Below are 15,381 nucleotides of genomic sequence, written 5' to 3'. Positions count from 1 at the left end.
GGTTTAAATTGAAGCACAGTCAGGTAAAATTAGTATTGCAAAGTAAAAAAGGAAAAATAAATTTTAAAACAAAATAAGTTCACTATTAAAATTCCAAGTTTAAAATAGAAATTGTAGAATTCTTCTTAGCATCATAACCCCCTTCCATGCTCACTGTAATAGTCTAAGATTTTTTAAATTTTTAAGTTTTTAATCTCACAAAAATTATGGCAGTCACGCTTACATGAAGAAGTCTGAGTTGGGTCTCTCTACATCCATGTGAATTGCTCAGCTTTACCTAATCTGCAGATAACAAACTGCTCAGTATAAATTAAAACAATAAACCAAAAACCACCTCAGCCTTAAAGAGGAGTCTTGGCAAAGACTCATTAAGAGCTTTTCAAAAGCATGCTTTCCCCAAGTTTTTACTTTGAAACCATGTTAATTCAACCTAGGCTTTTAAGATACCTCTTAACATTATCTCTAGATATAATCTTGATTTAATTTTAAGTATCTTTTTTTTAAAGAACTTATTCTACCTGTTTCACATTCATTTTGTAAATATTTACATTCATCTTAAGACTGTTGAAACTTACATTGATTCAAAGCAGGATTAAAAATGTGGTCATACATATGTGCACATTCATTCATGATCCAGAGCTATATATCTGCTCTTTAAATAGGAAAAAAAATCTACAATAGCTTTGAACACTCATGTCATGGACATGAAATAAATAGTGAGGTGATGCCTGAATCTTTATAAACTAATTCAACTAAGATGGACTGTATGAATGATTTTCAAATAATCTTTTAAGAATAAGAAAAAGTAAACAAATCTCTTCTTCTTTTTCAATGCATCGGAAAACAAACCAACAGCCACATAATATGGAAATGAACTGAACATCTTAAAAACAGTTTAGAAATATGAGACAGATAAGTCATATAATTTAATCAGCACTACTATTAAGAAATATAAGACATATAATTTAATCAAGGTAATATCATAAATCATATACATATTCTATAGATTTGTGGGGGCTTTCTTCAATATTTATATTCTAATTGTTCTAGCATTTTCATTGCTTTGCTTAAAAAAATTCTATCCAGTTTTTACTGTACTTACACTGAAACTGCTTCTAACCTTACTGATATGTTTGGAGAGGGTAATCCAGACCTACTGCAATGTACATTAAATTACTAAAAGATTTTTTTTTTTTTTTTTTTTTTAGTGCTTATATATCTGTCTTTCCATGTTCTTTGCTAGGATAATAATTGGCTTATTTTTCATTTCTTCCAGTTCCTTGAAGTGGAAAACAATCATAATTACCAGACAGTGCTAATCAAATATGTGCCTTCTAACATAGAATTACTGTATAAAGCTGTTGACATGATGCCAGATACAATAAACGGGAGTAATAAAAAAAAAGTCACATTTTAAGTTGATACATCTCTGAACCATTAGTTTCAAGTGTGGAACAACTTCACATTTAAACACATCTGATTTTAGCAGATTACAACATGCACTACATTTAGCATGCCTCTACTGTTGCTATGGTAACTGTTCTGCCTTAAATATATCTAAATGTGTGGCTTCATTCCAAATTATCCAATAATCCTTTAAACATTTCTTATAAAACTTCCCAAAGCTTCTCCAAATTTTTATCAGTGATCCTGTACTGGTATCAGTGACACCACTATTGTTAAATCGATGACATAGATAGTGGGACCAAGTGCACCCTCATCAAGTTTGCAGACCACACCAAGCTGAGTGGTGAGGTTGACATGCCTGAAGGTCAGGATGCCATCCAGAGAGACCTGGATAAGCTCAAGAAGTGAGCCCATATGAACCTCCTGAGGTTCAACATGGCCAAGTGCAAGGTGCTGCACCTGGGTCAGGGACAGCTCTGTACCAATATAGTCTGAGTGATGAAGAGATTGAGACTAGCCCTGCAGAGAAGGACCTGGGGGTAATGGTGGATGAAAAGCCAATAATGTGTGCTGACAGACCCAGAAGGGCAACCATATCCTGGGCTGCATCAAAAGAAGCATGGTCAGTAGGTCAAGGGAGGTGATTATTGGAGGTGTTCTCCCTGTCTACTCCTCTCTCATGAGACCCCAACCTGTAGCACTGCATCCAGCTCTGGGGTCTTCCACATAGAAAAGCCCTGCTAGAGTGGGTCCAGAGAAAGGACAGAAAAATGATCAGAGGGATGGAACACCTCTCCTGCGAAAATAGGTGGAGAGTTGGGGTTGTTTAGCCCAGAAAAGAGAAGACTGTGGGGAGATCTTACAGCAGCCTTTTGGTACCTAAAGGAGGCTTATGAGAAAGATCAGAAAAAACTTTTTAGCAGGGCCTGTTATTATAGGACAAGGAGTAATGGTTTAAAACTAAAAGAGCATAGAATTAGATTAGATATAAAGAAGAATTTTTTTTCAATAAGGGTGGTGAAACAGTATCACCCTGAGAGGTGACAGATGAAAACATTCCAAATCAGGTTGGATGGGGCTCTGAACAACCTGATCTATTTGAAGGAGTCCCTGTTCATTGCAGAGGGTGTTGGAGTAGATGACCTTTAAAGGCCCAACTCAAATTAGTCTACAAATCTATAATCCTAGGAAGATAAAATCAATCCTTAGCTTTTAGTTATTTTTTTAATTTAGCATAGTAATAATAAAAAAAAAAAAATCTTGAACTCAAAAAACAAATATTGGGGAAAATGAGAAAAATGTTCAGATTGAATTCTAGGAGAAACAAGATTTTTATGGTATCTCTGATTTTCAACATAACACTGATCAACAACATATGAGAACAATGCAGAATATGTTTCCATTGCTTTCTGCTAATATTCTTCTGCATCATTTATTATCAGAAATCTTCTACGGAACAGGAATCTCTGTGTGACTGTCTGTAAATGTGAGGTTATTCATATACTTGTACGTTCAAGTTCAACAGATATATTTTTTGCAAGAGTTACAAATATGTTTTTAAGTGTCTACTAGAGCCACATACATAAAATTAAAATGATAGATCTTTATGTTCTGCTGCAAAACTCCCATTAGCTTTTCTTCTTCAAGCTTTTTAGTTTCTGGTCCTTAGAACCACTAATAAGAAAGCATTGGCATTGGTGACTGTTGTGCATGTCTGTGCATAAGAACTAAGCAGAGGAGGTACTCACATATTGTATTTCAGAGAGTCAGACATGAGCACGTATTTATACGAAGCTGTTTCACTGACTGCCATTACACAAATTTTGGTTGTACATAAATGTATAGAGAGCAATCTTGTGATAAACATCCAAAGTATCTTAATATCAAAGTTTTCACATGTTTCCCAAGCATGACTGCCACACATTTTTTATTGGTTGAGTTTTTCAGCAGATCAGATGCTACTTAGAACTTCACTATTGCACTGCCTAGTCTGTTATGACATTAATAGTAAGATTGCCTCAAATCTCCAGAAAGGCAGTCTGAAGATAGTAAACATCAGTCATCAGTGAGCAGCAGATCAGGGTGTTGATTTTTTTTTTCCTAGGCTACATTTCATATCAATGGTGCATGTGTCAAGTACAAGATGTTCTCAGAGATGAAAAAAAAAAAAACTTGAATATGTAGCAGGCAGAGAAATCATAATACAAATGTTACCCACAGACTGAACTATAATTTTTTACTTATCACAGAGAATGAAGATTTAGTATTAAAATTACTAAGTCAGAATATTACTAAGCAAACGGTTTTAATATCAGCCAATATAAGATAAAAATACTTGCTTACACGAGTATATGTAGCAAGATTGAATTATAGCCTGTTTAGAATAAGGGAGCATCTATTTGCTCACTATAGATTCTCGTTCTACTGTGAGGCTCAATTTTGATCACTATTTTCATTGCTGAAGGACAATATCATGATAAGCCATTCCAGACACACCAGAAAATGTTCTCACACCAAGTTCAAATGCATAACATCAATAAAATGACAACTGCTAAGATACCTTATAAATAAAACTCTCAAAGAAGGCCAAAGAAAAGAAAAAAAAAAATAGAGGAAGGATCAAGACCTGGAATGAAGCAGAAGCAAACTACTATTTTTTTGTGTTCTGGAGAGTGAAAGGGACCAAAGGAAAATGCATAACAAAATGGTCATTACTAATAGGTACAAAATACTTTAATGTTTTAAATACTCTTTAATATATTTTCAAAATGTTTACCAAAAAAAAAAAAAAAAGGAAAACAGAAACTGAGATCTTTACAACATCTTTGACTTACCATATTGATGGTGCTTCTGTTCCACTGATCTCTAAGAAGTCATATCCTTCCTCTAACTGGAAGTCAGTAAAGACCAAAGCAATGGTATCTCCTGGTTCAGCCAGTATGGTCCATGTGCAATCAGCATTATTTTCATACTCAGAAGGAAAGTGAGGACTTGAAATAGTTCCGCTTGTCCCACGTAATGTCCCTCCACAAGCTCCTTCAGCTGATGAAAAGAATATCAGTTACTATTGGAGCTGCACTTTAAATAAGTGAAGCATCATCCTTGCTTCTGCCATAGCAAATCCAGCTCTTCTCTTCTGTGTGTAGAATATCCACAGATATATGCACACAGAGACACAAAATCCTTTCCAGGTGAATGGAACAGAACAGAACATTTTCTGAACTTAAGGTGCAGAGATTTTTGGTTTGGGGGTTTTGATTTTTTTCCTTGTTGGTGACACTTTCAGTGCTTGGTCACACAAGGATAAGGTTAGCAGAGATACCTAGCACAAATTTATTTGGAAAACTCATACTTCATTTCTGTGAAAGAACTAGGCAGAGAATCACAGAAAATCAGTCTCTTGGAGATTAAAACTTTAAAATGTTTAACTTTTTTTTTGTTATTATTGGTTACTAACCAAATTTTTAAAAATGCAATGCACAGAAATTTCCTGCTGAGTCTAGAATGCCACTTGATATGCTGTCAAAGGATTTAACAGACTTCTTGTATTCTTCCTTGCTCCCTAAGGTTTCTTTGAAAGCTTTAAAGATATGCTGTTTTTTATTAGTATACACACAGTTCAGCAAAGAAAAACAAAACTAACCCATGTCACACAATTCACTGGCGTAAACTAATGAAAAAATCATCAAGTGGCTTTTGATGTGCTATAACGTGGTGACAAAAGCTCCAGCAATAGCAATCAAAAATAGTTCTGTATAGGTGAATGATCAGAGAAGCATTTATTTTTTATCTGTTTTATCATCTTTACTTAATGCTATTATCATTAGATAGTATTTGCATACTCTAAGTGCAAGTGAAGACTTAATAGTTTGGCAAGGTGTATGATACAAGGAACTTAAGGCCTAATTACAATAATAACTGAATAGCTGTTTAAGACAACAGTGGTAGCAGTAGAGCTGTTTTTCTCAGTCATAGTTGAAAGGCTGTCAGTGAAAGTGAGATTTAAAGGAAGATTTGAAGGAAAAGGGATTCATTTGAATCAAAGGAAGAACAATACTATGCCTGGACATTAGAAAAAAAAGGAGACTAATAAAAGAGGACAAATAGCTAATAAGAGACTGAAATAAAAGGGAGAATCGGGGGAAAGGCAGAAACAGAGTAATTTCTTTAACATTTAAGTATTGCATGGACCATTAATTTGACTAAAAAGATGAGAGAAAGTTGATGAAGATCTTTTCTACATGCAAAGTAAATTTTGACATAAAGAAATATAACATAACCTTGGCTATAAAAGCCTTATTGAGTTTCACGATTTCTTGGCACACAAATTTCTCAGAGGAGATTAGATCTTTTTGATAAATTTTGTATCTTAACTTCTGGACCCTGATCTTTGTTTTATTTTTTAAATTAAGGAGATTTAGGGGTGGAATAGACCTACACTACTAAAAGATTTCTTTCTGTTGGTGAAATTAGGCCATTTCTCTGATTTCTCCCTCAATTCATGGCTTTTTTTACAGTGCCTATTGAAAGGGCCACTGTGCCTCCAAGGGATGAAAGGGAAAAGGAAGTGAAAATTAAAGAACTCATGGATAATGCCAAAGATCAGAGTCACAATTCCTGATTCATAATACATGCAAAGTTTACAATAATTTATAAACTGTTGTACATCGATAAAAAAATCAAAAAGGAGAAATAAGGTTTGTTATCCAATAATATCTAGAATTATGCATATTTTCCTTATTTTTTTTTTTTTAACGTGTATAGCTTTCAAGCACTCACTTCAGATGATCATCTAATTCAGCAAAGAAAAACAAGTTAACTTGATACATCTCGTGCCAATGCTTCAGTACAGAAACTAACACTGAGTAATTGGTTTCCACTCTGGTCATTGGCATTATCAGAGTTTGAATGAAGCATCAAAACTGAAAACTTGATAATTTCCACTATCTAATTTTTTCTAGGCTTTCTATTTATTCACATTTTGTCATAACAGTGTGGGTTTGTTGTTTGAGGTTTTTTTAACAATTAAAATGTAAGGGTACGAGTTCCAGTTGATAAGGCATAGAGGTTTTATCTGTATTCTTGAAAGCCAGCAAGCAGGCTTTTCTCATCCAGGATAGCCAGTAAGATCTGCAGAAAATCCTAAGTCAGGCATAACTCTTCGGTACCAGCTACTTAATATTAAACTTTGTTATGAACAATGTTCTCAATGTCCCACTGTGTTTATACTGACATTAAGTAAGATGCTAGTAGTAATTACAATGCTACTCAGTGTTTCTGCTGCAGAGCCCTTGAATAAGCTTTGAGCTCTAAAGCTCTGAATTTTACAGCTTACAAGGAAGGCTTATACAGTTGATTATTTCTGGCAATCACTTACAAAAATCTAAATATATACGCTGTGCGTTACCAGTGAAAATCAAAGGAACTCTGGCTACTACAGTTATCTGCCCAGGGGGATGCAAAGCTTTTTAATCTATTCAATAACACCATTTCTAAGAGGTTTGCAAGAAACCAAGATTTCTCAGAGATGGAAAGTGATATTGGTCAGGTAAGACCACAGAAACCAACTCTGACCAGAGTCAATACTTTCTCTCTGACAGATGTGGATGTGTTCAGGAAAGACTGTGGCAAAAGCAGATGCACAGAATGATCTTTCCACTGCCATATTTCCCATGTTCCAGGAGCCTGTGATTTGGGGACTTCCTTCAACATAGGTTGCACCCAAGCTAAAGGAGTCAGACTATTGAATGCTAAAACATAATAAATTGCCTAAGAGTGAGCACAGGAAGGCTGGATGTAGCCACACCACTCAGAAAGAAGGCAACATAAATTGTTCAGACATATGTCATGTTTCATCAGCTGGCCCCAGAGCAAGTTGGACTCCTTGGACTGTTTGTTCTTGGCCATGGCCTTCTCTGTGTTATGATTCTGAGAGAGGTAGAACAGTGCTCGAGAATCTTAATGTATCACTGTGGTTGGAGTAATTTGATAGCATATAGTGCCTCAGGCTTCATGAATTCAAACACTAAGTGATTAACAAATTACATTTTAAAATGTGAAAGTAATTAATTCCAAACACTCATGGTTATTTTCAAGTTGTAAGCAACTGCACAAAGTGGTGTTTGTATCAGCATAAATGACTACTTGTAGTATAAAGCTACAAACATTTGGATCTCTCAGTAGTCAGCAATTGAGTACTCTCAATTTAGAGAACATGTATCTTCTATAAAGTACATGTACAAACACATGTGGCTGGAACCACTTGACAAAAAGCCTACATACTGCATAGAAGTATGGCTTAGATAAAACAGATAAACATAGCCATCAAGTTAATGTATGTAGAAATCAAAACAATCACTGAAAAATCATGGCAGTCAGTGAAAAATGTTACATTTTTCTTCAAAATAGAAAGAGTCGTTTCACCAAAAATAACAATCTGACAATCTGGGCACGCTGTGTTTTGCATAAATCAGATATTGCTGCAAGTGAGATGCAAGGCTTGCTAAGCAGATATCTAAGGATGAGGTACGAACAGAAACAGTATCCTATAAAACATTCTGATTTAAACTGTTTTAGATATCTTTTGAACATTCAGTCATTTTTACTGGACTTTCCACTCCTTCCTACACAGATGCCTTCCACAGGGCAGAGAACTTCCAGAGTTCTGTATTCAATATTCCTTTTTCATACAAAAGCTAATACAATATTTATGTAAGTAAAAAGGTTCATTGCATAAAAAACAAAATTAATTAAAACCCCTTTCAAAATTAATTTAGAATACAAAATTAAATGATCAGAATTGGCTATTCAACTTTAGTTTATAAGGTCCTCATTTGAAAGATGGATTATATACTACATTACTATTGTGACATAACTGATGAAAATATAGCTGTGATAAAGTACAAAAATAATAGTAAAAAAGTTTTTCTTGTTATACTATTTGTATTCATTTCCTTAACTCTTTATCAGTAGCAACAAAATACATTCGATTAAAAGCTCGGTATTTTACAAATTGTCATCAAATGACACATTGCCATTTTGAGTCACATTTTTGTAAGTCTTACCAATTAAAGAAATTTGAAGCTTTAAAGGGTGCTAAATGAGGTAACCACAGGCACACATTATTTAGCATGCCTTACTAAAAATATTACTGAAACATTTCTTCATTTATTGAGGCTGGAGAGTAGCTCCATAGAAAGAGATCTAAGGGGTCTGAGTTCATGACGAGTGGAATATGAGTCAGCAGTTATCCCTGGCAGCCAAGTGTCATCCATGTCCTGGGGTGTATCAAGCACAGCATAGCCAGGTGGTTGATGGAGGTGACTGTCCCACTCTGCACTGCACTAGTGCATCTCAAAGTATCATGTGCAGTTTTGGACACCTCAATACAAACAGGAGATGAAGCTGTTAGATCTGTGTCCTGTAAAGGACAAGATGGGCAGTGGAGGGGGAGGTGCCGATATCCTCTCCCTGATGACCTGTGACAGGACACAAGGAACTGGCATGAAGCTGTATCAGGGGAAGTTCAGATTGGACATTAGGGAAAGGTTCTTCACTGAGAGGGTGGTTGCTCACATGTTCCCCAGGGAAGCTGTCACAGCACTAAACCTGTCAGAGTTCAAGGAGTATCTGGACAACTCTCTTAGTCATATATTTTTGTTTTATTTAGACCTGTGAAAAGCAAAGAGTTGGATTCAATGATCCTTACAGGTCCCTTCCAAACTTCAGATTCTTTCTGTGATTCCAAGACTTATTCAATGCTCTATTAAAGGGCAGGTTTTTTCTGTAGTTCATTTGTGAAAAAAGTAGATTACTGTGCTTAATTTAATAAAATTCTTCAGTACAGAAAACACAGCTATGACATAATCAAGATCCATTACTTTCCCACATATATGCTTTGAATATTTTGGAAATAGTTAATACAAGGAATTAGTTAAAAGACTTTTTAAAATAAGATTTTTAAATTACCATTTTAAAAGTTTTACCAACAAAAACCTAAAATTAAGCCATAGTACATCAATACCAAGTTTAAAAATAAATTTTAGTATGTCAATGCCAGCTGCCAAGCTGCTAAACTGCCATATTTGTGAAGATCAAAAAAAACGTTAAGTGGTACAATGGTGTTGCATTAGACATTTATCAGACAACTCATTGATCTAATCTAGTTCCAACTGGTAGCTAGCTCTTGAACCATCAAAATTACTTGTTAATTAACTACTTGTTAATCTTTAATATTTTTACTTTTTACAGATCTTATTTTCAATAGATAAAAGTCAACACCTGTGCTTCTTTCCTGTGTTTTAAAAAATAGAAACTTGTAAGAAGGTTGGGTTTTCTTCCCCTATCATCACTTGAATCCAGATGCACTGCATCTCAGATAAGGGCTCTAATCAGTTTGCCTCCCTTTCTCAATTTCTTCTCTTGCTCTTGATCAGCTTCACATAAATTGAATACTCATTAGACTGTGCATCTAGGATGAATTTTCTTTCTATCTCCAGAGTTTTCAAAGGATACTTCAAAATAATTTGGATTGCTCTCTAAGTAGAATGGGATATATTTTGTTAAAATTTCAGAAATTATTGTAATTTAGTAAAATAGTGCGTATTTTACGGGTACTAAAAAGTCAGATTTCTCACTTCAAGTTAATAGTATGCATAAAATAGAAACATAGAAATTGTTGCCATTTGTTTAGGCATCTATTGCAGCTGCAGTGCTACTTGGATGTTTCAGTAAGCTCAACCTAAGCACACCCCAGTGGGGATGTCCCATAATTACTGGCTCTGACAATATTGAATTCAGTATAGTAGTTCTATACTTCCTAGGCTTTGAGATTGGTTTGTTTTTTTCTTTGTAAGTATTGTCCTTAATGTAGTAGTCTTTTACAATTCTTATTTTTCCTATTATATCAGTATGTTACGTTCATTAACTCATCTGATCTATTAGTAACAAAAAAAACCCATAAATTCTTAGTAAGATAGACATAGTGATGGATAAACTATTTGCTAATCTGGAAGAAAAGTACAGTTACTAACTGACAGTATGTTCTTGAGCAAACTTAAGATCAAAACCCCAACTCTGCCACCTTAACTTCATTAAGAAATTAAAAAAATTACTCAACAGCCTGGAATCTCATACTCTCTCCCACAGAAATAAAATAGCAGTCTTTGGATAGACTGTAAAGACTGTTCTTTTTCAGTTCAGTATCCTGATTTTTACCCCAGTAATATGATAATCCTTCACTTCAGAATACATTTTTATTTTAATACTGATCATGAACCCTTAAAACAACAGTCTGCAACAGATTAATAGTAAAGCAGTAACTTAGAAGCAAAAAGTGAAAGGACTGAATTCTTTGAGGGCAAATTAATGAGTGTTGCAGATTTCACTCTTTTTTCCACCTTTTTGAATAATTAGGGAATTTAATCCAGTTATTCCCAGAAGTCTATGTGCAGTTATGAAATCTTTCATCTTTTTATAACTGGCCCTAAGGTTTGTTTTTCATTTGTAGCAAAAATTTGTATCTTCTTGTGATGTTAAATTTGATTTTGTTCCTAATGGTCAGACAGTAGTCCCCTCTGAGAACTCTTTGAATTTACTGTATCATTCTGGGTACTTTATTTTCATTGTAAAATTCAACACATTTTTCACTTCTTGTTCCCTGTCTTCCAGCCACCTTATTGCAGAGATCCAGCTTGGACCTTGCATCTTTTCATTTCTGTATGTCATGATTTAGCAAGGAGCAGCTTTTGCTTGGTAACAGGGGGAGCAGAGTGCAGTGAAGACCCGGTAAAGAGTTTTTGGACTCTCCTCCGGCTCCTGGGTTCACACCCACCTCCAGCCCGGCTGGGCCAATCTGGCACCTCTGCCATACCTATTGAGGGGATGGGAATTTGAAGTGCTGGCAGGAGGTGTAAGAGTGATACGAGATGGAGGTGACCACGCGGACCCTTCAGCCAGAGAAGGAGGAAGGAAGGAGAAGCCATAGACCAGAGACCCCTCTGCAAGCCGTGGAGAGAATGCAGCTGTACCCCTGCAACCCATGCAGGGCCATGGCAGGACTGCGAGTTACCAGCAGCTCCGTGTGAGTGCACCCGGATGGGCGAGGGACTGTGTGAGGAGGCGGCCATGGCCCAGGCCGTGCTGGAGAGCCTGCACACCGCAGGGCAGCCCCACACGAGAGGCAGAGAGGAGCTGTGCATCAGAGCAGACCGTACAGGGCTGCCGTATGTGTCAGGTACCCCATGGACTTGCAGGGAGGATGGGTGCTGAGTCCACCTAGCCTGAGAAGGGACAAATGGCAGAAGCTATCAGGAATATATATATATATGAGACAACAATGTGCCCTTGTGGCCAAGAAGGCCAATAGTATTCTGGGATGCATCAAGAACAGTGTGGCCAGCAGGTCGAGGGAGGTTCTTCTCTCTCTCTACTCTGCCCTGGTGAGGCCTCATCTGGAGTCCTGTGTCCAGTTCTGGGCTCCTCAGATCAAGAGGGACAGGGAACTGCTGGAGAGAGTCCAGTGCAGGGCCACCAAGATGATCAAAGGTATAGAATATCTTTCATACGAGGAAAGGCTGTGGGAACTGGGGCTCTTTGGAGAAGAGGAGATTGAGGGGTGATCTTATTAACAATTATAAATATCTAAAGAGTGAGTGTCAGGAGGTTGGGACATCCCTCTTTTCTATAGTAGATAGTAACAGGACAAGGGGTAATGGGATGAAGCTGGAACACAGAAGGTTCCACTTAAACATAAGAAAAAACTATTTCACTGTGAGGGTGAGGGAGCCCTGGCACAGGCTGCCCAGAGGGGTTGTGGAGTCTCCTTCCTTGGAGGTCTCCAAGACCTGCCTGGACATGTTCCTATGCGACTTGATCTAGGTGACCCTGCTTCTGCAGGTGGGTTGGACTAGATGATGTCTAAAGGTCCCTTCCAACCCCTACCATTCTATGATTCTATGATTCTATGAATAGATCGACTGAAACTCCCACTCCCTGGGCCCTGAGCTGTTCAGAGGGGGAGGAGGTAAAAACACTGGGATCAGGGCTCTGAACCTCGGAAGGAGGGAGTTGTGGCAAGAAGGTGTTCTTAAAGGGCTGGTTGGACTCTTCATTGTTGTACTACTCTGTGTTGGTTTATTTTGGTTATGTTTTGGGGTTTTAAGGTAATGTTTTAGTTGGTGTTGCATTAAATTATTTTCTGTTTTCTTCCCCAAGCCAAGTAGCCTGCTCTGTTTTGTCCTGAACCTTAAGCGGCAATTAAACTCTCCCTGCCCTTAGGCAATTCTCAGCCTCCTAGGTACTTGAAGCTAATCATGGTCTTTTGTTCCCTGATGGGCTTAAACCAGGACACTGTATCAGATCCCTTCCAACCTACAATAAACAGAAATATATGCATATGTAAATATACAGACACACATGCATATATATAAGAAAGTATACCTATAGCTGTGTCCATATCTCTATGGTATGAGTATGATCTAGTCACTCACTGGTGACTCTAGTCACCATTATTGCTGCGTTGCCTCTATACCAATGTACGCAGCCTGGGGAATAAGCAGGAGCAACTGGAGAAGTAGGTGGGGATACAGGGCCATAACCTCATTGCTGTTACTGAGACATGGTGGGACAGCTCCCATGACTGGAGTGCAGCTATGTGTTTAGGAAAGGCAGGCCAACAAGGCGAGGGAGTGGAGTTGCTATGTGAGAGAGTAATTTCTGTGGATTGAGCTGTGCCTGGGAAGGGATGAGGGGCAGGTTGAATGGTTATGTGTGAGAATTAAGAGGCAGGGCAGTGTGGGTGATCCTATTATGGGAGTTTGTTAAAGGCCATCTGATCAGGAAGAGGAAGTGGATGAGGCCTTCTACAAACAGCTAAAAGCTGCCTCACAGTCTCAATCCCCAGTCCTCATGGTAGGACTTCAACCTCCCTGATATTTGCTGGCAAAGCCACTCACAGTCCAGGAGGATTCTAAGCCTGTAAATGACAATATCCTGTCAGAAGTAGTTGAGGAGCCAACAAGGTGTGCTGTTGGACCTTGTGTTAACAAATAAAGGTCTGGTTGAGGATGTGAAGGTTGAAGGCAGCCATGGCTGCAGTGACCATGAGATAGTGGAGTTCAAGATCTTCTGTGGAAAAAGCAAGACATCAAGCTAGGTTGTGACCCTGGATTTCAGGTGAGCTGACTTTGACCTCTTCAAAGACCTGCTTAGAAGAATCTCATGGGACAGGATTCTTGATGAGTGCCTAAGCAAGCTAGTCAATCTTCAAGCACCACTTCCTCCAAGACCAAGACTGGCGTGTTCCCACAAGTAGAAGAACAAGACAAGGAGGCAAGAGGCCAACATGGATGAAAAAGAACTACTGAAACTATTCAGGGAAAAGAAAGAAATCTCTGAGAGGTGGAAAAGGCCCTTTTTGTTTGGGAAGAGTATAGGAACATCGCCAGAGTATGCAGGGACAAAACCAGGAAGGCCAAAGATTCAAAGTCCATTTTGGAACTAAACCTGGCAAAGGAAATATAGGGAAATAAGAAGGGCTTTTTCAAATACATCAGCAGCAAAAGGAAGACTAGAGAGAATGTGAACCTGCTGAACAAGTGTCCTGATGATAGAGGAAGCAGAGAAGGCAGAACTACTTCTGTTTTTAAGGCTTTCTTTGCCTCAATCTTCACTGCCAAGGCCAGCTCTCAGGAAGTCCAGTTCCTGGTAGATAGAGAGGAAGTTTGAAGAAAGGAAGACTTTCTCTTGGTTGAGGAGGGATCTACTAGGCAAGTTTGACACCCACAAATCTATAGGGCCTGACAGGATGAACCCACGAATGCTGAGAGAGCTGGATGATGTTATTGCTAAGCCACTCTCCATCGTTTTTGAAAGATCACGGAGTCCTGGCAAAGTGCCTGAGGACTGGAGGAAGGCCAATGTCACTCTAGTCTTCAAAAAAGGCAAGAAGTAGGATGTGGGAAACTAGGCCATTCAGCTTCATCTCCATCCCTGGAAAGGTGATGGAACAATTCATCCTGGATGCCATCTTAAAACCCATGAAGGAAAACATGGTTATCAAGGGTACTTAACATAGATTCACTAAGGCGAAATCCTATTTGACCAACATGATAGCCTTCTATGACAATATAACTGTCTGGCTAGATGAGGGAAGAGCAGTTGATATCATCTACCTTGACTTCAGCAAGGTTTTTGACACTGTATTCCATAATATCCCCATGAGAAAGCTCAGGCAGTGTTGCTTGGATGAGTGGCTTGGGTGAGGTGGATCGAGAATTGTCTGAATGACAGAATCCAGAAGGTGGTGACTGAACGGAGCCAAGGCAAGTTGGAGGCCTGTGGCCAGTGGAGTTTCACAGGGGTTGGTTCTGGGGCCAGTCTTGTTAAACATCTTCATCAATGACCTGGATGAAGGGACAGAATGTACCCTCAGCAAGTTGGCTGATAATGCCAAAATGGGAGGACTGGCTGATTCCCCAGAAGGCTGTGCTGCCATTCAGCGAGATCTCAATCAACTTGAGAGGTGGGCAGAAAGGAACCTCCTGAGACTCAACAAGAGGAAGTGCAGAGTCCTGCACCTGAGGAGAAACTTCTCTGACTTTTTTGACCAGTCACAATGAGTTTAATTAAAATTTCATCTCAGTGTAAACATTGCATCAATTCAGATTATTCTGAAAGTGAAGAAATTTGCTCAGGAAGGAATCTGCCATGTCACTCTAAATATTAGATTTGGGAAAATATTCTCACTTTATCATATAATGCAACATCAATAAGCAGAATTGTTGGGAAATTTTCTTTTCTTTCCCTTTTATTTTTTAAAACATGATAAATGATGGGATCAAGAAATTTTTTTCTCCTCTTTATACTTTCACAATCATATTTGTATGAACCTCAGAGGCTGAGAAGATATTACATTAGAGAATTACCTGCAACCTAAGAAAGCATGGATAACACCAAAAACATCAATTCTCTTCA

The 15,381-nt window shown here is 37.9% G+C and overlaps 1 protein-coding gene across 1 annotated transcript in view; it reads right to left on the bottom strand.

Moving 5' to 3' along the window:
* Positions 1-15,381, bottom strand: part of CSMD1 (CUB and Sushi multiple domains 1) — a 1,065,186-nt gene that overhangs the window by 504,629 nt on the left and 545,176 nt on the right. The window contains exon 5 of the mRNA XM_061989487.1: positions 4,242-4,449. Coding sequence (XP_061845471.1) covers positions 4,242-4,449 — 208 coding nt within the window. The remainder of the gene's footprint in view (positions 1-4,241; positions 4,450-15,381) is intronic.

Source organism: Colius striatus, chromosome 2 (assembly GCF_028858725.1).
Source record: "Colius striatus isolate bColStr4 chromosome 2, bColStr4.1.hap1, whole genome shotgun sequence".
NCBI lineage: Eukaryota > Metazoa > Chordata > Aves > Coliiformes > Coliidae > Colius > Colius striatus.
Note: the sequence above shows the minus strand (reverse complement) of the source record. Positions and strands in the feature narration are given on the sequence as shown.